At 41.6% G+C, this 24,884-nt stretch overlaps 1 protein-coding gene across 1 annotated transcript in view; it reads right to left on the bottom strand.

The window, feature by feature from the left end:
- TP53BP2 (tumor protein p53 binding protein 2) overlaps positions 1-24,884 on the bottom strand; it is a 37,503-nt gene that overhangs the window by 6,354 nt on the left and 6,265 nt on the right. The window contains exons 2-13 of the mRNA XM_015857229.2: positions 14,696-14,843; positions 11,242-11,355; positions 10,591-10,670; positions 9,533-9,634; positions 6,947-7,121; positions 5,407-5,588; positions 4,831-4,995; positions 4,196-4,433; positions 3,259-3,384; positions 2,755-2,891; positions 1,543-2,026; positions 392-1,173 (exon numbers count right to left, since the gene is read on the bottom strand). Coding sequence (XP_015712715.1) covers positions 392-1,173; positions 1,543-2,026; positions 2,755-2,891; positions 3,259-3,384; positions 4,196-4,433; positions 4,831-4,995; positions 5,407-5,588; positions 6,947-7,121; positions 9,533-9,634; positions 10,591-10,670; positions 11,242-11,355; positions 14,696-14,843 — 2,733 coding nt within the window. The remainder of the gene's footprint in view (positions 1-391; positions 1,174-1,542; positions 2,027-2,754; positions 2,892-3,258; positions 3,385-4,195; positions 4,434-4,830; positions 4,996-5,406; positions 5,589-6,946; positions 7,122-9,532; positions 9,635-10,590; positions 10,671-11,241; positions 11,356-14,695; positions 14,844-24,884) is intronic.

Here is a 24,884-nt window from a genome sequence, read left to right as displayed (position 1 = left end):
TAGTTTCCATCCCATATGAGCAATAGTGGAAAATGCTCTGAAATACATATTGCCCCAAAACCAGTTCAATTTCTATATGAAGGAAGTATAGTTTGGATGTAAATAGCAGACTTCTATAAGGAATATTTTAGAAAGCTCAGAAGAGTTCTATTTGTGTAATCAATTTCCATTTAAACTTCATCATGTCACTCATTTCAGAGGTTACAGAGGCTTTTCATTACTCTCATTCAATTTGGAGATAAAAAAACTAATACCCATAGAAAGACTTTTAGCCTGTTTGCACAACAGTTCTCCTACATCCACTTAATGTCTACAGTAGGAAAGACAGAATTTACAGCAGAGCTTAGGGTAATTTACAGAGCACTCAAGTTATAGGCTAGCCAACACTTACAGGAGGCAAGGAGAACTGCCCTGTAACTTCAGGAGGGCGCATGTTGAATGAGTCCTCTCCCAAACTTTCTGGCTCCCCTGATGGATATGGAGGTGGTGGATATGGAGGATACTCCTCCATGTATACTTCCAGTGGTAGTGGAGCCTCATGGCTTGGTTCTTCCATTTTTGGCTGCATGGATTCATCACTATCTGATACCCCTTCAGGTACCGGGTCTAAAACAGTGGAGGGAAGAACAGCTTCGCTCTGATCTGCTGGTATGTTTTCTGCTTCCTCAGCAATGGTTGGTTCAGGCATAGAAGAAACAGTCTCTTTCTCTGATTCTGCACTTGCATAAGGATTTGGGATTTCCACTGGGCTTTCAGGACTGACAGCTGATGCTGTCTGTTTGGAGGGATGCGATGGAGCTGAGATAGTCTCCATAGCAGCCAGAGTCGTCCTCTGATACAGAAGCTTTTGAATATTGGGGCCGTTAGGTCCTTCTGGCTCAGTAATGGAGCTACGTTTCTTCAATGGTCTGGGCGCGTTGGACAGCTTCTTCCGTAGCGCTTCCAGATCAGCATCACTCTGGTTGCGGTACGGATTAGACAGAAAAGGCAGCAACTTGGTTGGACTGAGGGGACGGGGAATTCTCTCTGTTTCATGACTCTCATGAGCAGAGGCTGTTGTTTCCATCTCAGGCTCTGGACTGCCTGGCTTGCCTTGCAGGTTTGAGTAGATGTTCTCTGTCTGCGGCAGCTGATTCTGTACACCTGCTCCTGCCATCACAGGCTTGCCATACACTAGAGAGCAGTTAGAGAATGGTAGGGAGAAAACAACTGTCAAAACCTGATCAATAAGCATATCAAGAACATGCAACTCAATTCATCTGCCCAAGGCAGAGAAGCACAACAGTAGAATCAACCAAACAGAACTCAACCAGGCTTACCATTATCATTTAATTAACTTAAATGATGGAAGACAGATACTTTGCACTCTTTGAAAATATTTATTTACACCACGCAAGACCCACCTGAGACTCTTGCAGCTGCACTAACTTGCTGAACTGCCCCCCAAAAACAGCTCTGTATTCACTACCCACAGATTAAGTGGAAAATAGCTCTCTCTGAGGTTTATGAGAACAGAAGAGAGGTAAAGAGCTACAGGCTTACCACTAGGGAAGTGTGGTGCTCTGGTCTGTGCCCTTGTCAAAGCACTCTGCACTGCTTGCTGGAAGTTCTTCCCAGGAGTCTGCTGTTGTGTGTACATACTATAAATTGAACTTGCAGCCACAGTTTGAGGCTTTCGAAACGGAGGCAGTGAGGTCTCTTTGGATGGCTGAGGGGTAAAAGGTCTTACAGCAGCTGCTGGAGGACTCTCTTGTTTGGAGGATGGAAGAATCTGGTCCTGGCTAGAGGAAGGACCTACAGGGGGTACAGAAATCCGTTGTATCTGCTGAGAATGGGAGGGCTGCTGTGCCACTGGTTTTTGTTTGCTCCCCATAGATGCGACAGCCAAAGGCAGCTTCTGTAGGTTTCCATCCAGCTTCGGGTCAGAAAGTTGCTGGTGATTGGCTTGACCAAAATAAGGCAAGTTAATCTGTTTTGGTTTTGTGGGGACAGGAGGTGGTACCTTTGTTACATTTTTATTGGCTGTCTGAAAGGGAAAAAAAAAAGCACATTAAGAAATCTGCTCAAGAACCAAAAAACCCCAAAAACAACATAACATTGAGCATTTATACACTGCAAAACTGTTTGCAACCTTATTAGAAACACATAAAGACTTCTCCAAGCACTACGTCATCTTAGTTATAGAAAGGAGACCCTGTTCTCCTTAATTTCTCCTGTAGCAGTCATATTCAAAACTTCAAGTAATGACTGGGCACAGTAATTACTCTAAAAGTAGCAGAGAACTTATTAGAATCTGTAGGAAAGAAGTTGTTTCCAATGGAGCACCTGACATTCTCAGTTCCTTCATGTTACTCCGCACCTACACAATCAGATCATTTCCTTGTGCCAAGATTTAGGTGGGAAACCTTGCTGCAACCAACCACCCGAAGGATGTTGATGAAACGAACAATGGAATATGTATGTAAATGATTTTAAAAGCCTCTGTAATACTTCTGAAAATGCCTTTGTACACACATTCAGTCTTCGGAAAAAATACCCACATACACATTAACACAAGTAACACTGCTATCTTATGTCATAAATCAAAACGTAGGAGAAATTTTTCTTCTTAGAAGTTTTTTTTTCCAAAGAAGACTTTTCAAAGAGCTTCCTGATAGCAGTTTTCATAAAGCTGTGCAGTAATCTCCATCTGATGAAATGCAGAAAACCTTGGCAAAGTTTAGACCTGCACAGCAGTTTGTGTCCCCTGCATACCTGAGCTTCTCGCAGAAGATCTTCACTGCTCTGGTTCTTCCTTAGCATGCCCAGCCCAGCAGACTGATCCACAGAATCAAACATTGAGAACGGACGTACTTTCTTCTCTTTGTCTCGTAAATAAGCGTCTCCTTCCGCTGTTGTTAAAGAGATTTATTTTTCTTAAATGGCAACACAACTGTAGGAGTAAGAAACCTGTTCTGTGCAAAATTCAAGACCACATATGCAAGGGATCCTTTTCTGCATCCAGCTTTCTTCTGTACTAAGGTCTCAAGGGCATGCCAGCTGCAGTCTTGCTAATCAAAAAGAAGCATTTCTGAGGTGTTAATATCTATTGCACAACCTGAAATAAGATATTTTTAATAAATCCCTGCAGTCTGTATGGCAACATTCTTCGACTTTGTGCTCTCAATTGTACCACTAAGTGAGGCATGTTTAGGGAAAACAGATACCATTAACTGGAGTATCCATATTTTAAGATTAGCCAAGCACATGAGAACCTACCTTGACCTTCACCAGCCATGGTTCCCTTTCCTGAAGTCAAAGCAGATCCTTGACTTAAATGGTTGTCTGTATTTAAGCTACTCCACTCAGCAGACGGGGAAGGTTTTGAACTGGGGACCACAGAACCTAGGAGGAAACAAATGAAATAGTTTAAGCTATATTTTGTTTTATTATTTATTGCAGAGTTGAGTTTGGGTTTCTTTGTTTGTTTTTAGGAGACAGTAAACAAGCATCATACACAGACTAACTGCTGTGGAAAACCATCTCTTTGGGTTCTAGTTCATAGAGCTATTTAAGTTACATATCTTGTTTTCTAGTCCCTTCACCAGCTTCATTGTTCCTCTGAACACGTTCCAGTAACTCAACATCTTCTTGAAATGAAAGGCCCAAAAGTAAACACAGTACTCAAGGCACAGTTTCACCAGAGCCAAGTACAGGGAGAAAATCACTTCCCTTGTCCCGTCCCACCTGGGCACGCTGCTGGCTCACATTCAGCTGATTGCTGACCAGCACCCCCAGTAGGGGTGGAAAAGATCATGCAAAGAAAAAGCACAATACATTAAAGCAGAAATAAATCCTGGTAGTGATTCAGCCTAAGCAACAGGTTATCTGTGTGCATGCTAAAACGGCCTCTAAAACTTGAGCAAGTGTTTTTGTATATTTAAGAGATAATCAGGATAACAAGAAAAACACATAAGATGAATCCTCCTACGTTCTATGCTGTATAACATCTCAAGATTATTCACTAAGAGGATTACTTCATATTCAACACTTTTAATCCTACAGCCTCAGTGCTCGTAAGACTCATCCACTGGGTCAGGATAACTCCAAGAAGACTTCCAGATCAAATAATACTTCATTTAAAAAGCAAAAAGTCAGGGCTGTTAAATTAGCGTAAAACAGTTCTAGAGAATAAATACTGATTGCAAGCTATTACCTGCAGGAACTTTAGCTTGTGAACTGCTCCCAGCTCGCATGTTTGGCAAAGTTTGTGTTTTCAGTGGACCATCAGATGCCTGCAAAGCTTGGGTCCCATCTGAAAATGCTGGCTTCACCAACAGTTCAGGTCTGGAAGCAATACGTGGCATAGTAGAGGACTGGATATAAGGACCTACTGCTGCCACTCGGCTTGGAGCAGAACCCACTGCCTGTGGTAAATTCCCATCAGAAGAAACCTTAAAAACAATTAAGGAAAAATGTAATGAATCGTATGCTGCACAAAGAGTCTGAATTGGAAGCCAAAGTACAAAACAAATGAAAAGTTATATTCAAGGACTGAAACAGAAGCTTTCTTAGAAGCCTTAATTGATATAAATGATGCAGTAATAACAAAACCTGAAAAAAGACATTCCAAGACAGCATAAGATATCCTCCTGTTCATAAACAGTAAGTAGGTTAACATCAACATACCATGAGAAGTACTTTAATAATACAAGACTTCCACCATGAATGGATAAATACTACACATCTAGCATCTGAACAGACCTCCCCAAGCAAGTTTTTACTTCAGACCATATGTGCCACAAATAAAAGCTATTTTATTTTGTTGTGATTGAAGCATTCACCACTTACTGGTACATTCTCTTTCTGTTGCAGAGCTGCCTTTTTCTTCCACAGGCGCTCCCTCAGCTCATTAACACGCTTGTCCATGACTGCCACCTCCGAGTTGCGCTTGTTCAAACACTCCCTCTGTTGCTGCAGTTTGGCATTCTGCTCCTGGTTCAGTTTGTTCCTCAGCTGAATAAATTCACAAGGGGAGGGGAGGCAGGAAGGGGGGTTGGGGGGGGAAAGAAAGCAACAACAACATCAAAACAAATTAACTTTCAGGATAGGGATAGGGGACAGAAAACCACTACAAAGAGAGAAACTTTCTGAAAAGTCTTGCTTGACTCCCAAGACCATATGCTAAAACAGACTATATTCTCCTGAGATTATATTCTGAAAAAAAATGCTGGGTCATGTGCAAACTGCCCTCAAGGACAAGGCATAGGCTGAGTGTTCTGCCTCTTCTCTGCCTTGAGCCCAACACATCCAGCCCTGCACTCACAACACTTGGAAACTATAGAGCTCTGCCTGGAGCAAGGGCACAGGGTTTCCTCCCCATTAGGCAAGAATCCACCCAGCCAATTTTCCCTCCCTTCACACTACCTGCAGCTCCTTGTACAGGCGATCAAGCTCAGCTACGGCTGACTGGTTGTCGTGGTAGCCATCAATCCGGCCGTTCTTCAGCATCTCCAGCTGCCTGGTGAGTTCTTCTACCTTTGAGACCGCCAGCACCAGCTCACGCTGCTTTTGCTGGAACAGGCTGTTCATCTGTTCAATCTCCTCCACTGAAGAGGGCGAGAGAGCACAATAGCTGCCCTGAGAAACTGCCCAGCGTGGGCTGCTTCCAAGGCAGCATGATGAGGGCACAGAGCAGCCTGCTGCTGCAAGCCTGTGGCCCTTAGAAAAACAGCTCTTTCTTGAGGGAGCTGAACAAGCAAACTCAACAGCAGAGCAGAGGAAAGTGTCTGCTCAGAGCACACGGGCAGAGCTGCTAAATTCACATAATGCTAGAATTCCACAGGGGGATGCTCACTCAAACAAGGCAAATATATGATGCTCAAAACTCCTGAGTTTACGTCAGAGGAATGACAGATGACAACGACAAAACACTCTGTTACACTAAACAAAGCCTTTTTAGGGTTTACTACACGTGGTCATCAACAGCTGTTCTCATTATTCAGAACTGTAGTATTTTAGAACAAAACCTAAAGAACAGGGAATTGTTCAGCAAGTGCCAAGAGCAGACCTGCTGGGGGTGGTACAGGGAAGCAGATACACATGCTATGTAATCTCAACTCTCATTCCTTTGTGTTACTTTGCTGTTTTTCCTTTTCCTTTAAACTGAATTGCATTATATAAAATAAATATTGAACAGAACATGTATTTTTCCCCATAGAAAATCTTTTGCTTTCTTCCATAAAGAATTATGCTTTTTTTTTCCCCTAAAAAAAATTTAAAAAAACCAAACTAACAGCAACTCTAATAAAGCAAAATGTTGTTTCTGTGTGCATTCAATGAAAACAAGTTCTACATGACATGAATATAGAGGAAAGAAAAGAGGGGCAGAATGTGTATTGACATGAAGTCTGAAACAAAACATTTAATACTACAGTTCAGTGAGTTGATGCAAACACTCAGTGCCATAGAAAGCCAGACATTAGCCTGATTTTTCTGATTGAAAGTATACAGCCACTTTGGCCATTAGGTTACCTCCTCCATAAGAGGAAATGTAGGTAACAAGCCAAGCAGCTCACAGTTTTGCTGGGGGGCAAGAGGAAAGTCACAGCCTAAACATGTGGGGTTTAAACATAAAGGATTGAAAAACTTACTGTGGTACACAGAAGTATTCAAAGTAAGGAAACAATCTACACTGAAATTGAAGAACAGAAATGCGAAGCTTAAAACTGAATGGAAATAAGCTTACATGACATTTTGAAATACAAGATGAAAAATACTTTTATTTTTTCCCCTGGGTCATTCAGGAATTCATTTGGTAAATAAGAGATGTGAGAATTAAGATTAACTTCTTGGAATACTGCAAGTACATCTTCTGAATCACTCAAATCCCCACAGATTTCAAAGTTCCAAGAACTATGGTCTACAAAAAAAAACCACAGGCTACCTTCCACAAGCAACAACTCACCTAACTTCCCATTGCTGAGTCTCTTTTGCTCCACATGGCCTTTCAAAGCTCTTACTTTCTTAAGTTTGGCTTCCTGATTCTCAGCAATTTCCTTTAATCGCTTCAGTTTTTCCTGTTCAGCAGCCTGCTGCTGCTGTCGCTGATCTTGCTGCTTCAGGAATTTCAGGCGCTGTTCCTGTAGGGAAGACAAGGAATTTATTTATTTAAAAAATGAACTAACAGTGAAATAATGACAGGAACAGTCTTAAAACTAACGTACAATTGCCACTGTATCTCTGGTGATCAGTTACTTCAGCTGAGCATTTCGACTTCTCAGAGCATTGAGAAAAGTTTTTGAGTCCAAGACCTCCCAGTGCCCAGTACATGTGAGCCCCAGTACAGGCACCATTACAATGTAGTGCGAGAGCACTGAAACACGGGCAGTATCCACATCTAACAGCACATTTTTCTGATATGAAATTGCTTAAAAGCCTTCTAAGAAAAAATTCAGCATTCCCATGCTGTTTGCTAATTTCTGTTAGTGACTACCTGTTCTTCAGTTGCTATAAATAAGGATTATTTCCTCTCTACCTTCTATATTCTGTTTGTACTTTACAATCTCTACCATATGACACCCTTAAATATTTTCCAGCGTGATATCTTGTCAATTAGACATTGTTTCTATATAAGGTATTTCATAAATTATAGATCATGTTTGTCACTCTTGTACTTCTCGTTCCATTAGAACCTCCTCAAGAACAGCAATCACAGAGCAGCAAAGCTTTGAAATCTTACCCTTTCTAGGCAACAATCAACATCACAACTCAAAATAATTCAAGACATAGGAAAACTTTTATATTGACCTGGCTCCAGTCATACAATGGACAGTTTCACTGGAGAGAATACTTTCACTTCTCCAAGTCCATAAGAGTAGGGTGGTGTACCAACAGTTTCCATACACAGATAACCAAAGTTTAGAGCTAAAATAAACCACTACACAGAGACTTGCTTTAAGTCAGCAGCCATTACATACAGCTTTCAGTTCTTGAGATGATATGTTATTTCAGTGTTAGGAAAGCTGCTAAGACTTTCCCAAGCATCCAAAGCCAACCTGCATGACTACTAGTGGCTACTAACATTAGAATGCAACATTTTCTCCAAAGGAAAATATACATTAAAATTAGAAAATAAAAATAAAAAAAATCCCCAGTCATATTTAGAAACATGGACTCCTGTGTATTTTGACTATAAAAAGAAAGAGGAAAAAAGTGAGCTTGTTTTTCAGAGAAAAACCAGGCAACACCTGCAATACATACACTAGTTTAGAGACAGTTCCATAAAGGGAAATGTTAAAAAAAAAAAAAAAAAAAAAATTAAAAAAACCAACCACAGGTATTACAAGCTGTGACTAAAAAGAAAAATGTCCTCTTCCCTTCCAAATCTATTTTTAATACTGCGCTTGATTTCAGAAGGCAAGAAAAGAGGCAACAGCCTCTCTTCAGAACAAAGACAGCTTTCTAAACACCTTTTTAGGGAGGGCATCTTAGATGACAAATCAGGATACAACAGGATACCCACAAGGTTACTCTGCCACCAACCACAGCAAGACACCTACCTGATGAGTGGGATGCAGACAAACTCCTAATTTTGTAAGTCTTATATGACTCCCCTTACAGTAAATACATGAATCTTTCCTATCCGGGGCTCTCTGTAGATAGTCACCACAGTGTCAATGCTATTTATAAGACCAACATCTATTACCATTACTTGTTAGTGAGTCAGTCAAGTGAGGGAAGGCTCCTGATAGAGGAAGAGTAGTAAGACAGGAGACTGAGAGCAGCCTCTCTCCTCAGCAAAGCACACTCTACAAGGCCCAGGAACTAATCCACTTAGATAGTCAAACCCTCCTCAGATTGGATTCACGCACAAAGATTCTCTGCCAACAGCAGTGTTGTCAGTGGTATTTTCAAGAGCTGTGCGTAACAACAATGCTAAAGTCAAACAAAAAAAATCCATGCTGCCATTCTGCAGATGTATCCAGAATACTTTTTCCCTAAACAACTCACAAGCACCCAGTGTGCCATCATTAGCTTTTCTGTACTGTTGAGCAAACATTTTATAAATCACTGTCCTAGTTATTTTATCACATGAAGGCAATCTTTTTCAGACATCTGCCCCAGGAAGCCAGGCACACTGAACAGTATCAGTAGAAAGCAAGATATCATTACAGGACAGCATTATGTCTAGAGACAAAAGCATTGTTCACTGATCAAACCGGTGAATGGCTGGTCACCACATGGAGCATAAAGAGGGCTGGCACAGATGCCAGGATAAATGACAACATTAACACTATATGCTCTATCCTTACAGTAAGCTACAGGGTCACTGCAACCACTGGTATTATTTTAGTGTTTTACTATTAGAAATGTGTATAGGCAGACTTCACATTTAAGAAGTGGCAGCTGAAGAAAGAGAGTTCTCTGTTTATGAGATGAGGAATGAAATAAATAAAAGAAGAAAAACACACAAATCCTTATCACTTCTTCCACCACGTATAACTCCTACCATCTATGTTTGCAACCATAAACAGCCTTCTTCCAAGCTCACCTTGTTAGCCAGCATTTGCTGTTGAGCCTCAATTTGTTGCTGCTGACGTGATGCCATTTCCTGAAGTTCAGCCAGTGTCATATCCATCCTTGGAGCACTGACCTGCCAATGAAAATCCAAAGCATTAGCATACTAGAATTTCTAATTTGGCTAGTGTGCTATTCAACAGAGCTACTGCAGAAAACTGGGATTAAAATCTTTAAAATTGATGAAAACAGAATATTCAATAAAATAACTAGGAAGAAATAACATTTTTCTGTGATAAAGGAAATAATTACTTGGAAGTCTGTACAGAAGCCTACCCCAACACAGCAACACGTGCAACTAACATTTCTTGAGAAATTAATATTTCTAGCATAGATCACAGTGGCATTTTAAAGTGACATTTCAGATCTCTTAATTATTAAGCTCAGCATGGTTCAGCTTGGACTGACTGAGCCCAGAATGCCCAGCACATGTCAAAGTAGATCAGTGGTTGTGAGTATGTCATTGCTACTCAAAGTATTTCAACATAAACTGAAGAAAATAGAAAGTTTAAAGAAAGAAGAAGACCAAAGGAAGCACTATTTAGTTAACTGTTTGCACCTTTCCTGAATCTAGACTTAATCCTATATTAATATTTACATCTTCTGAAGCAAGAAGACATGGCAGGCAATGGATTATATTCTGAGACATTAACTGGTCTCAACTTGAAAACTGGAACTAAAAGCAGGCTACTACTCTGACATCAAACTGAATGTGGAAAGGATTGATCAATGAGCTGAAGAAAAAGGAGAGAAAGTTTAGGATGGGAGCAGAGGAAGGAAAGTAACACTGATTTTTTTTCCTCTCTCTGTGATCCTTGGTACAAACACATATATGGCAAATAACAGGTCTTGTTGAAAACTTAGGAACTGAAACTAAGAGTGATAATTGTTAGAGGCTTTGTGTCTATTTTAGAGCAGTCATGAGAAATTTCTCCAAAAATCATCTCTTTGCTTCCAAGGTAGGGTTTGCACAAGCTTCTCAGAAGGGAAGCCTCTGTTTCTGCTACACTGGCCGATACACCAAGAACTTACTCCATTCTCCATTCTTCGATCACCGGGCATTTTCACACCATTTCTTTTTAAGACTGGATCTTGAGACCTTGGTCCAGTCCCTAGACAGAAATACAGGATAATACAGACGGTAAGATATATGGGGATTTTTCTTACATCTTCAGACATAACATCCAATACTAAACAAGAAATATAATTTTTGTTAATAACCTGAATGAATTCTACCTTTTCCAAAGTACTGCCCAGATGAAACATGCTAATCTCACATAATAAAAGGCGTCACCAGACAGCAATTTGGTTACTAAATGCAAAGGAAAAGATCACGGTCTCTGCCTTTTAGGAAACTAATCACACATCCCTAGATATTAAACTCTGGCTAATACATTTAGCACAGGATGCTCTTAGATGTTGTGGTCATGCTGATTTAATATTTTCACATCAGATACCACACCAGGAAGATAAAGTCTTCACTAAAAGAGAAAAATGAGAGAGAGTAGCAAGTGCAGTTTTCTGTTATTAGCATTCCCTCCACATAAGAAAGCAGAGATCAGACCAGAAAGATTTGCAACACCATACTGGTTACCAGAGGTAATATATAACATATGCATGTTGTTTCCTTAAACTTGAGGAATTAAAGAAAACCTCATTTTAGCAGCTCAAACCAACACCTACCTGATTCCCGGCAGGGAGAGCGTTCATGTCTAAGAAAGAAACGAACTTCACCTCTCTGCATCCCAAAGCGCTGCAAAATATCCAGCATCCGTTCATTATCAGCTATAGGACGTTCTGAAAAGTAAAAAGCCAGTTTACAGTCACATCACTATATAGCTCAGAGATGTAACAAAACTACTTAACCAGCATCTTTCAAATGCTGTTATCATTAAGGTACAGCATGCAGACGTAACCCTCGCCCTCATCCAATGCCTTTCCACATTTTCCTTAAGCTCTGCACCACCCCTTGCTTCTGAATGTGAGCCAACACCTCAGAAAAGCTGACAGAGCCCTTCAGAAGTCAAACAGAAGGAAAAGCTGAGCCCAAGGAAACACAGTCAGTTTAGAGCTTTTAGCTGGAGCATCTTAGCTTTTTGTGTGCAAATCACTGTACCAACTTGCCATCACAGGAACAGAACTGCTGGATCTGTTCACCACTGCTGTGGTACCTCAGTATAACTCACTGACCTATCATTCCCACCCCTCAAAGCCTCTTTACCCCAATTCCTACAAGGATCCCTTCAGCTTACAAGAAAGTGAACACCAGCTCCAGTCAGAACCTGCTACTTGTTTTCAGACAGTCCAGATGAAGTTTCTTAAGAAGAAAAATGCACGTGTTCAACTGAATTGCTTTTCCTGCACCTGTTCCCATGTTCAGGATTCAGTCTTGTCTCTGATTTTTAACATTTATTCTTTGCCTTTTGATATTACAAAAGCCCACTGGAAGCCTAAGCCTGCCGCCTTATTTAGTTGCTTTTCCTTATCACTGTTCTTACAAATTCCACACACTTCATAGGTAGGCCTTCACAGGCTGAATATAATCAGAATTGCTCATTGTCCTCAATCTTTGCAGTAAAGCAGTTCATTTTGTTAATCTTGACACATTAATGTACATTTTTATGCTTCAGTTAAAAGTGATTGCAGCTGTGCAGTTAATAGATTGTAATCAGTCAATTCTATGTGGTTAGGACACGACCACAGTATCTTATGACAACATCTGAGGCTCACAATCAGGTTAGATCCATTTGCATGCGGTGCCAGATGAACAAGAAGCATTGAGCATTGTACGCGTACAGAGGAAGGAGGCAAGCAGACAAAGACTGAAATTAAACACCATCAGTTTGGTTTATCCCAGCAATGGTTTTGTTGGGTATTTCCTTTCATTGTTTAGACAAGGAAGGAAAAGAAAGAAGTCAGTAGTTCATTCACATTCACTGTAAAGTCTTTCAAAGTAACTGTTTTAATATGGAACAATCATTTTGGCAACAAAATTGATGGTGTTAAGAAAAAATGTTTTCAGATTGAGAAGAAGAGGAGCTACTAAAAATGTTCTCAGCACGTGAAAAGCCTTTTTCCAGTATGAAAGGGTTTCTTTAAAACGTGAATAATGCAGCTGTGCTCAAGCAATCTAGGAAGGAAAATTTCTGGAGTCACTGTCAAAAGAGATTAACTTTAGAGAATAAGCAAGTAGGTCACTGTTACAGAAAAAGCAGCCTCTTAGCAGTTACTTGTCTAGACAGCTAAAAAAGCTCTTCATCTGCTAAACCTTTATTCCAAAAAAAAACAACAACAGACCAAAACAGTATGACTGACAAATTTCCATCTTACAGAATATAACAGTCTTATGAGGCAGCTTCGTAGCAGCAAAGCAGTACTTTAACTGAAACTACCATCAAGGGAGATGCACTCTACCCAAGGATTCAGTACCACTCAGTGACTTCAAAGGAAGGTCAACGAGATCTCCAAACATCAAACAGAACTACATTTGAAAAGCTCAAGAAGTAAAAACAAACTATCAGACCTCAGTTTTTATTCTTTCCACTTTAGAAGATGGGGAAGAAAAAAGGGGGGGAAGAAATTAAAAGACAGCCTTTACAAATACACTCACATTTTTGGCTGCTTTCTGTGCTCAAGGTAGCCATCTAACAGAATTTTGACAATAACAGAAAGATCAAGGAAGCTTGCCCTGATACTCATCAAATTTCAAGCAAAACTGAGAGGACAGGGAGAGCAGTAAGCTTGCCCCTATTCAGGGAGCAGAGTGCCTCAAGCTCACTTGCGGCAATGTTTCAAAGTATGTTTAATATGGTCTGACAACAGAGGCTTAAATTCCTGAGCAAGCGTCAGGAAGGGAAAGAGAGACAAGCTATCTCAGAAGAATCTTAGTAACTGAAGTCCAAGCACTCATTTTCAACATCCATCTTCTGTTTCTACCTCAGAAGGATGGCTGGCATGTGCCATGTTTATTTTAAAATCAAGTTTAACTTGCCTGGTGTAATAGAAACCATGGGGTATCTTGGAAAACAAGACAGTGAACTTTACATTCTTTTGTTTTAGATGTTAGCAAAGTTAAGAGCACCCCAATCCCCTTAAAAAAAAAAATCCAAACTATACATGAAAACATTATTTTGTAAAGGGTCACTACTGGATGGTATACAAATGCTTAAAAGAAGGATATACTTTCATTAAAACAACATGCATTTACTTCTCCCAGTACTCCAGTCACTGAATAGCACATGATTCAAGACAACTGCATATTTTGTTTAAAAGTACAATTTGAAACTGTAGGGTTTTGTGTGCACACACACACCAGTGCTTGTATATATTAGAATATAATTAGTAACCATGACAAGGTCCACGAAGGGAACAATTTAGTTTCTCAAATGATTGCCAATATTTTTACCTTACCAACAAATAATAGGGTTTTTGGTCTTCTGACAGTAACTGCCACTAACCATGAGAATAAGCCCTGCAAATACTAATCTCAGAAGAAAATGGAAACAGGAGAAAAGAGCTGCTTCCCATTTATGCTCTCAAAAGTTAGCCATATTTTAGCTTTTGATCTGTTTGTTGACATGTTCTCCAGTCCCAACACAGTACTGGAAGGTTATGGAGATTTGAACTTTTCCCTGTCCCACCTCATTCCTCTCACCCACCATATACCTTTATTTAGAAGCATCTAGTATCAGATGGCTCCTGCTACTTCTGGTAACATTCCATGCCTCCCAGACTCAATGAATGACAAAGGCAATATCCAAACAAGAATTGGTCACTGCAACTGAAATTAACTAAGGGATTTAGAAGATTGTTCCTTAGAATTACTGATACTTATCACTTCAAAAACCCAATATAAACCACTTGGAGGAGAAGGAATAAAAAGCAACTTCCCTATGACCTTCCAAGGCTCATTTGAGTTGGAGAAGAGCTACAGATTCATAAGAAAACTTCCATGCTTTACTCTCCTTTCTTTTTTTTTCCCCTCCCACACTTTTAATCATTTGTTGAATGTATGCACCTTCCTATTGATGCATTTTTGTACAGTAATTCTGAATAAGAGACTTAACAAAAATGTAAGGCAGAAATTCCCAGGGGGAGGACTGCATCCGTCATGTCTTTGTGCTGAAGTTTAACCTACCTGAGCCACACCACACTTCAGCCAGGTGGCACTCACTCTCACCAGGCTCCTTGCACAGCTCCACCACATCTCTGCATGTTGTCTCAGGGGTGACCGGCACCTCGGTGAAGTGCTGTTCATTGTTACTGAGGTACACTGTCAGAAACATCTGGAAAAGACAAAGACAACAGGACACACTTTAGATCACAAAAGCAGACTGTACACAGGGGGCACAAATCTCATTCATCACATTATTTTTAACATAATAGCACCATTCGTCATTAACTACTGTGTTTATTGACTTTCAAAACAAACACGGATTTCTTTTAAAGGTATAAGCCAGCAAGATGCTACAGAAGTAATCCTCTGAATTCTATTACTGGAGGATTGTTTTTCAAATCTGGACATACAGATCCTTCCTTCTCTCCTCAGGTGATGTGCCAGAACTCCTTACATCTTACCATACTTACACAGTGCACTCAGCTGACACAGCAAAACAGCCACCTAGAATTCACAGATATTCTCTATCATGGAAAAACAAGGGAAGAAACAAACGTTTCTGAAATTTACTACAAAGGAAGCAGAACATTTGCACACCCATCATACTTAACACTGTGGTTTCCCACACCATACAAGCTGACTTGCCATTGTGCAACTAGGATGCATGGATGAATGTAAGGTTCCAACCCCCACAGAACACCATCAGGAGGAAAGAAAAGCTATTTACTCTGCTTTTTTGTCACAGCTATAGATGGATCTTTTATTATCACTGCATGAAAACACCACACAGCTGTGCTGTCTCTCTAAAGCTATCTATGTTGGAACAGGCTGTCCAGAGAACATTTGGATGGCCCATCCCTGGAGGCATTCAAGCCTAGGTTGAATGGGGTCCTGGGCAGCCCAAGCTGGTGTGGGGCAGCTCTGCCCACAGAGCAGTCTGGGACTAGATGATCTTTAAGGTCCCCTCCATCCTAAGCCATTCTATGATGCCATGTTGTGCATAGGCCAGAGCCACGCTGCAGGCCTGTAGGTAGGATCAGCTTACCACACGTGCCTATTACATGGAGAAGGCTGACACAACTGCTGCGCTGTAAACAGCACAGCATGCTGAAGTACTGACCTAAATTAGGAGACAAAGCTTTCCAAACAGCACCTCCATATGCTGCTTAAGTCTTTCATCATTGCACTCTTAGGTTTTACATGAAGCATTTCTCAAGGCTGACAGTGAGGGATGTCATACGCAACCAGGTAAAAATACTATTTAATCACAAAAACTGGGGCAGAAAAGTGTAAATAAAAAACAGGCTCTCAAATAGCTTTAGACCAAGGTTACACAGGAACACAAGACACAAATTACTCTTCACATTTAATGCTGCATAATCTTATATTCATAGAATTAAATTGCACAGGTGGTGTGTCAGCAGTAAGATTTGTTAGTTTTAAAAGATGAGATCATAGATGGGAATTAAGAGCAAGTGACACAAAAACATGGTATTGCACACAAAGCAGACCTAATTTGACCCTAGCAGGGCTGTTCACTCTTCAGCGTGCCTGTTTATCTCCAGTCGTTAATCCTCCGGATTTACAGACACAGACAGCTACACAGGAAGGATCACGAGTTGTGGTCTCTATCCACAATGCTCAAGATAATTACTAACACATTAGGCTGAGAGCACTCGAACCAGTTGTGCAGGGGTCATTTCTGAGGGTTAGTGGTATGTGCATTAACTCTGTCCCCTGTGTTTTAGGCACTGGGGATGGAGGGGAAACTTCACTCCCTGCAAATTACCTAAAAACATGTCCATGCAACTGAGGTGACCTTCACAGTTACCTCCCTCCTCTTTCCCAAAGCTCCAAGGACAATTTCAAGACCACTTGGAAGTCCTCCAAGCACCAGCACATGTTGCCCAGAGAAGCTGTGAAGTCTCCTTTCCTTGGAGAACTCCAGAAGCTGCCCAGATTTGGGCCTGGGCAGCCTGCACCTTGCCTGCTTGAGCAAGGGTTGGACCCGATAGACCCAAAGGTCCCCACCAGCCTCAACCATCCTGTGCTAAAAGATGTCCTAAAATAAAGGGAATAAAAAAACCTCTGATCTTATACTTTCTGTTACAGACAGCATCCAGAGAGTGAAATACCTGACAATTCCATATAGCCTTGGATTATGTCTGCTAAATATTGAAGGATTGAGTTTTAGGAATGCTCAGCATATATAGCTGAGAACTTTTAGTTAGAGACCTTACTCTGGCTAAAATTCTGAACTAAGAATCCCCCCAACCCACTCTCCCCCTCAAGTCATACTCACTGTTTGTATGTGCTGAAAAGCTTTACAATGCAGAAACATCCCAGTACTGCAGCATACTTGCAGGGACCAGAGGTGTGTTGCAAAGGAACAAAGCAGTTCCTTTTAAAGTCACATCACAGATTTCAGCTGACTCTGCTGCAGCTTAGAAAATAAAATTTTGCAGTTACAGAGCCACCAAATGAGGCAGTTCGATCGGGTGCACCAAGGGCACAGCCATGACCAAGGGCACACAAACTAAAGCAGGGGATCATTTTTGCAAGGAATGGCTGTGATGAATGACTTACAAAGTACCGAGCATAAAGGAGGTCTTAAAAAAAAAAACTGTCAGACAAATCTAAGAAAATCCAAAGCGGTATGAACTCAAACTTGCATCCTCCCAGCATGAAATATGTCATTTTGTTCCAACCTGTATTATCTGTGCATCACTCCAAATATAACCACTAAGCCTGGACTGTAACACACCCAGGAAGAGGAAAAGAAAAGCAACCAAAATAAAGGAGGACATAAGAAGGCATCAATTAAAGCAAGTCACACCCCACCCTACTCCTCCTCTCCTGTATGTCAGTTCCAAATAGCTTTACAGCTGCCTGCACACCTGACCCACATGCTGCTAAACTCATCAAGAGGATCATCTCGTATAATTACGCCAACATCACATACAGCCTTATTTATTTGCAGGTGTTGAGGTCTGTTTTCAACCCGAACCAAAATACTTGATAGCTCTACAGAAACACTGGACTGTATTCTGGCTCCTACTTGGTCACATTAAAAACAACAAAGAAAAACAAGTTTCAAAACTATTTGGAATAACAAGTCAGAACAAACACAGTAGAATTTACAACGGCCTAAAAAGACACCATTTTATATCAGCATCCACCTTTAGGCAGAAGAGCTCAACTATTGATTAAAATGGGGGAGAAACAGAAATATTACTTTTCAGCTTTGACAGTGCTTCTGTAAGGAGCAGAGATCTCCTACAATAAAACTGATATCATTACATCTCGGGCTGTTAAACTGTACCCTCCCTAATTAATACAATAATAATAATCAATTATACTAACAAGTTTTAGCCTCAGAAGTAAATCACAGGATGCATTCAGTGGAAAACTGGATTATTCTGCATGGCATAGTTTAAAACACTGTGAGTTCCTGAAGCTACCTTAGGTTTAAGATTGAGAGGATAAGCACAATTTTTCTTTCAACCCCCCCACCCTCAGCAGTTTCTAGTTGAAGATCTAATTCACATCACTAAACTTCAACAACAGACAACAAACTTGCAAGGAAAGTAACTTACGAAATATTACATCCAAGTAGGGAGTTTCTTAAGAATAGTAACTTACCCCTATTTTTCACTATTACCTCAACTCCTAACCTCATGCAGTCCTTTCCTGCAGACCACACAACACACAATACGAACTGCAGCATCTATTCATGAACTACTTTTCATCTTCAAAGCATCCTACAACCAGGAAGTCCTGACAAAAGCAAGCAGTTTCCGACTTTACAGACCAGGAGACTGAAGCAAAGCAGGCAGTGATAGAAACAACACTACTCACCCGCCAAACAAGCACAGAGCCTCCTGAAATCATGATTCATTACCTTACATTAGAACTAATAATATAATCCTGTGCCACATTCTGTATTCTGTGTGCTTTAAAGTGAATGCTACTGTTCTCGGATCACACAATACTCTTGTCCTCGGCTGTTTGGTTTGCTTCAAAAAGCACAGCTAAATAATGGTTTTGGCTTGCATAACAAATTTGCTCAGGTGCCATTTTTAAGGAAGTGTTTAAAGTCACCGTTAAGGTTAACAAAGCAATGCTTCGCAATCATATTCCCTCTCTTGTTACTCAGTTACACCTACTGAATTAGGCCGCAAATGGTTCAAGATAGGCAATGTATTCTCCTGCCACACAGGCAGCACACACACCTGATCTGCTGTATCAACAAGCCTCCAAGAAGGAGCTCGCTGCACGCCCTTCAATGACTGCTCCCCAGCACAGTTACACAGCAGCAGTAGGGTTCTGTTCCAAAAAGCCATTGTTTCAAATGAGAAATGGCCTTTTTTCGGAACAGTGCGTGGGACAGAGAATTACAACAACACAGTTTAGATCCCAAACTAAAGCATATTTTTAGATCATCTACTCTTCACAAAAATCACGCAGTGCTAAAATTAACTCTCAAATTTTAAGTACAGATGAAAGAAATGAGAAATAACTGATTCCACCCACGGACTCGATATCTAAAGTTTTAACAATGAGTGATTTTTCTCTGGATAAGTACAAAAAGCCCTCAAACAAAGAGTTCTGAAAGGAAGCAGCTTACCTAGTGGGAGCACTGACGCTGCAGCTTCCTAGGCAGACACGAAGAAATCAGACACTAAAATAGATATTTTTGCTGACTTGATGCAACTCCTTAAACAACAGAAGACAGTCTGCGCGATGGCAGATTTTCATCTTCTAATAAACAGCATTCAAAACCGCTACACAGTTACAATAAAAAATTAAGACCTGTAAAGTATACCTCAATAAAGTCAATTAGCGAGCCTGTCACATGAAGTCCCTCAGAACCTTAAAACAGTCCTTCCGTAGGCAACACATTCACTTATTGTACCTGCAGATTAAGGTAAGCAAAAGATTAAGGGAAGCAAAAGATTATATAATAGACTTACTGGGAGACAGGCGCACAGGACGATTACTAACCCTGATTTTCCTCATAACCAGCTGCTCAATAAAGCTGCATCCAACAGAAACACAGAGTGAAGTTTAATATTTACCTATAGCCACACCCAAATACACGGAGTTAGGTTCCTTCTGTCTCATCTGCAGAGCACACTACTCCGTTTATATTGTACTGGCTCTCGGCCATAAGTGTGAGAAAGGAAGTTATGATGCAAGGTAGGTGGAGTACTGTAGGAAGCACTGTAGAATTGTTCAAATTATTCCCAGTCTACATAAAGAACGGCCCTTTTTCCTTTCAATTGTATCACATGAGTAAACAGCACTTGGCCTCTACTCTCAAAGGCACGGCAGTTTCTCCCCGCATAGATCACTTTTAAATACACAATAAACTTATCTTTAGTAAAGATGTCAGTTTTTCCAGCATTTAAAACATCTGTAAGCACTTTTGGCCAGGAAAATGAGAATGGGAAACAGCAAAGAAGAAGCTTCTCCCCTCCCCCCCTTTTTTTTAATCCTCAACAGAATGAAAGCCATCTGCTTTTGGAATACAATAAATAGTACACTGGATAACAGCTATAGCACAAACCTCAGACTCTGCCATATTTCAGCTTCCCATAGACACACATCTGAATCATCATTATGGGAATTTGAAGACTTGAAAGGAAAATAGACAGTTCTGGCCAAGCACTGCCACCATCTGCAGTTAATGGATGGTTTGCGATCCACCTACTTCACAGACAGCAGCGCCAAAGACAAAACTCAATGTTCTGGATCAGGCCTACGGATGAGGAAGGTGCAATTTCAACCTTCCTGCCAAACTTCACAGACTATCATCATCACCATCCTAGCTTAGCTGTATCGTTTTTGAAGAACCCATCAGACATAACTCATGACTGGTAAACAGAAGGTTCCCAGTCTACATCCTCCTCCCTCTGCAGGGTATTATACACAAGGTCGTTAAGAAAACATCTGTCTCAGCTAAGACTTCTACTCTGCATCCAAGGTACATTTTCCTGACTCTTTTTCCCCTGTCATCCTTGGACATGAGAACAGAGCAATAGGCCCCACACAGGCCAGACAGCCTAAAGGTTCTGGGCAAACAATTCCAATTGTATATTTCAGATGAACACCAAAACTCAGGAGGGTCAAGACACAACATATCACTGAAGGCAAAGAGCATCTCAGCTCAAAGGGAACTTTTAAAGCCACATTGACAGTGCAGGTATTTATCCCAACACCAGCATTCCGTAGAAGGAAATGTTCTAACAAACTGGCCCATATGTTTTAAGAGAGAAGCAAAACTGCTTTCAATAAACTTACACAGGAAACCACAGCCTTTCACTGAGCACCCTCATTAACTAACACATCGTGTATAGCTGATTCTGTTCAGACCTGAATCCACACTTGGATTTACACCAGTTTAGTCAAACAACTCTAGGAATTCAGTGTAAACAAATCCCGACAATGTTCTTCACATTGTACCACACAGCAGCATGTTCACAGGCCTCTTCCCATTACTATCGAAGCTTTCAAGTTCCTCTCCCTCCTACATTCCCCTCAAGTATTCTTCCCCTTTCCCCACTCAAAGCTTTCTCCCTACACCCCATCCCCACAGCACCAGTCCCACACTGTTAGATACTTCACAAAATCCATGTGTAAGCTGATTGAAGAGCCAGCCCCTCACAGCGATTCCATGGCCAGGTCCTGCTTGAAGCTGCTTCTCCTTCTGGAGTCAATGACAGGAGGATCAGGTCTTTGGAGATTTGCCCCTTCAGTCAGGCTCTCTCTGAACTATTCAACACTGATACGAACACTTGGGACACATAAAGAGTATCATTTCCAGGCACACACTACCACCTAATTGCTACAAAAGCTCATACATTCTGCCTGATCCCGGAATCACCACTGGCTTTACAGTCCAGCCCATTCTTCAGTGTCACGACACGTGCTACACCTCGCAGAAGAGCCTAAAGACAACATCCAAGCATTACGAGTGGGGTTATGAACTCAAGACTTAAGCCTGAATCATCTCAATTTTCTGTACTTGCGTCAAACCCCAGAGGCAGTCTTTGTACTAAATAAATAAATAAAAAGAAAAAGAAACTAAGCTGCTCTTGTTGCTCTAGATATGCCCGTGCTGGGAATAAGCAACCCTGTTCTCTGAGGCTCCTGGACAGCTAAAGACCCATGAGAAGCCATACCAAGTGCTACCTGTTGGGATACTTGAGAGCTGCCCCTATCAAAACAGACCTTTAAAGAGCGAGTACATCCTTATGATGAAAAAAGCAAGCCTAGTTCTGCTGGTAGCCACAGAAGCGAGCTTTGTACAAACACAGAGATAAACAAAGTTGCACCTGCACCAGGGATGAAAGCATATTAAACAACCTACACCACAGCAGCCCAGGCTGTCACAGCAACCTGGCAGCTCTACCACCCACACCACACTGCCTGCAGGGTAAGGCACCAATGTGTGTTCTCGCACTTATAAATACCAGTTTTTGATTCTTTTAGCCAACACGTAATGATCTTGCTGATGAAAAGACACTCAGCGTTCACACCCAGGAGCACTGTGTCTCAGCCCACCAGGGCACACAGGTCAAACTTGATGTTTGTCACACAACACGTGCCCGACCCACACACCAAGCTCAGTTATTACCTCCTGCTTACCAGCAGCTCCGGGAGCACCCACGAGGGAGGCACGGTATCAAAGTAGAAAGGAGGAACATTTTTTTTAATGAGATTTTATCTCAAGTAGTTTAAAAACAAACAAAAAAAGAGCGAGAAATTGAGCAAGAGAACTGAAGTGCTGTGATTTCCTGTTAAAGCAAATTACGTAGCAAGTTGAGAAAAAGGCATGGAATACCAGTTTACTTCAACTTCATCGAGATGAGTGCCAAACACTTTTGAAAACACCACTCCTTCCATCGCGTTAGTCATTCCTCTAAGAGAACAGCTGCCAACACCCGAGTCCTCCCTCCATGAAAGGTGCCTGACAAACCACGCCATGGCTCGCAGAGGTGGCTCAGCAGCCACACTGTTTCAGGCAACTGAAACAATGACACACGTTTAAGCACCTGGTAAACATCGCCTTTATGCTGCTGCTCCAGTCCAGGCTGTTCAGCCATCTACCTCCAGGACAAGCAAAAAGGGAAACAAAGAAACTTCAGGCCCCACAGCACAGTAGTCTGCATGTTTTACTGCTTTGAGAGTGAACTCTGGCTCCCTGCATACATACCTCCAGGAAGCAAAGGCTTCCTGCTGCATGAATTTCTCACTCATCAGAAAAAAATACATCTGCATTAGTCCAACTTCATCCTTGCAGTGAGTGAGGATACCTAAAAATGGTGGAGAAATCCTCCCAAGACAATGTGGAACTCAAGGAAAGCACGCGGCATCATCTGACTGCTACAGCTCAGCCCACCTAAATGGTGAATCTCCACAGACAACAGTCGTGCCCTTCCCCACCAGCTCAGATGACATACACAAGCGGCAAATCACCACCATTGCACGAGCTTTCTTGTTCCTTTTTTGCCTGTAGAGTAGGTGGTTATTCCTCCAATCAGTCATCACCCAACTCCTTGCTAAATTCATTGGGAAGCTATAAGGGCACGTGGCTTTGGGTGGAGGTGGGAATCAAAAGAACAAAGGCATCCATCTGAGCAGCATCCTACTATTAAATTAATTAGGTGTAACATCACACCATATCCTTACAGTAGGGCAGCCCTTTCCAATTTACCACCAGTTCTGGGTGTGAATGTGTTTCTGTTATGATGGAAGTGTGCTCTGAAGTTCACGTGTCCAACTCAGATGACTGACAGTGCACTGAAAACAACCTGCCCACGGTAATGGAGGCTGACAACACAGCCACCAGCAGTGTCAGAGACAACCACCAGGAAATGTCCATGCTTGGTGATCAGATCTGTTTGACAACAACTGAAGATACTGTTTAAAGCCAAAAAGAACTTTTGTCCTACCACTTCTGGGCTGCAAACACACAGGAAGTCATTAGGAATCGCACAGATACTGAATAACGTTGCACTACAGTGGCATACATTCAACTGGCACAGAAGACACACTGAACTCTTGCACCACAACAGATGGATTGCTCTTACTTTGCAAGCAAAAAGAGAATGATTGGGGCTATTCCAGTATGGGAAACAATGGCTGGTCAGATGGTCTAGTCAATCACGTTGTAAGAGGATATGTGCAACTTCCCCACTACAGTAGAAACAGAAGTAGAAACCCAGCCCTGCCAATTCAACACCAAGTATCCTGCTTGAACTAACCCTTGTTCCTGTAAAAGCTTGACATGCTTTAACTTCCCTCAGCAACACTCAGTTCCTGTACCAGGAGCTGCAGAAGGCTGGCAGACTGTGCAGCTGATCACTGTCTGACAGGTTTTATTTGAGTACCACCTGCTCCCAGGGGCACTTCCTAGGCAGTACCAAGCTCTATAAAGACACCAGCTGAGAAGCCAAGGAAGGGAGTTCATCAGAGCAAAGCAGCTGGCCTGCTGAGTGGCTCTGCATGCTGCCATAACCAAAGTCACGACAGAGATCCGCACAGATGGCTGCATGTAAAATGGTAGTCACCAAGGTGATGTCACAGCTACTGGTACTGATATAAACAAAGGAAAGAGAAGCTTCATTAAAATCAACATTTGTATTAGGCAACAGGTTTCTTTTGCCTGAAGAATTCCACAAAATGCTCCTCTCAGCCCAGTTCTATTTGGTCAGTCACTCAGCTTCCCTGGAGGTAGAATACATTTTCTCTTTCCCAACATCACTATTGGCTGCTTGCAAGAGAAGCACCCTAAGTAATGCTGGTTTTGTGCAATAATAGGAAACCACACTGTAGAAAGGCCTCGTGGGCAGGACCTATGTATGATAGCACAGGAACAATGCTGCTGAGGCAGTAGGCATGCAGTGCTGTTTCCATAGCTTCCCTGCACAAACCTTACATGTAGCAAGATCTTTCCTCAGAAAGCTGCAAGACACACCATAGAGCCACACGTGAGAGAGGGAAGAGATGCAGGCCAGGCAGATAGTGCTCACAAATCAGACAAAACTAGAGCCCAAAGGAGAGCTATGAAGATGGGGAAGGGTCTGTAGGGCAAGGTGTGTGAGGGGTGGCTGAGGTCCCTGGGTTTGCTCAGCCCAGAGCAGGAGTTGAGTCAGTGCTGCTTTGCCATTTTTGGCATCTCACAAGAAGCTTCGTGGCATTCTCC

The sequence above is a fragment of the Coturnix japonica genome, chromosome 3 (genome assembly GCF_001577835.2).
Source record: "Coturnix japonica isolate 7356 chromosome 3, Coturnix japonica 2.1, whole genome shotgun sequence".
NCBI lineage: Eukaryota > Metazoa > Chordata > Aves > Galliformes > Phasianidae > Coturnix > Coturnix japonica.
This window is presented reverse-complemented; position numbering and strand designations above follow the sequence as displayed.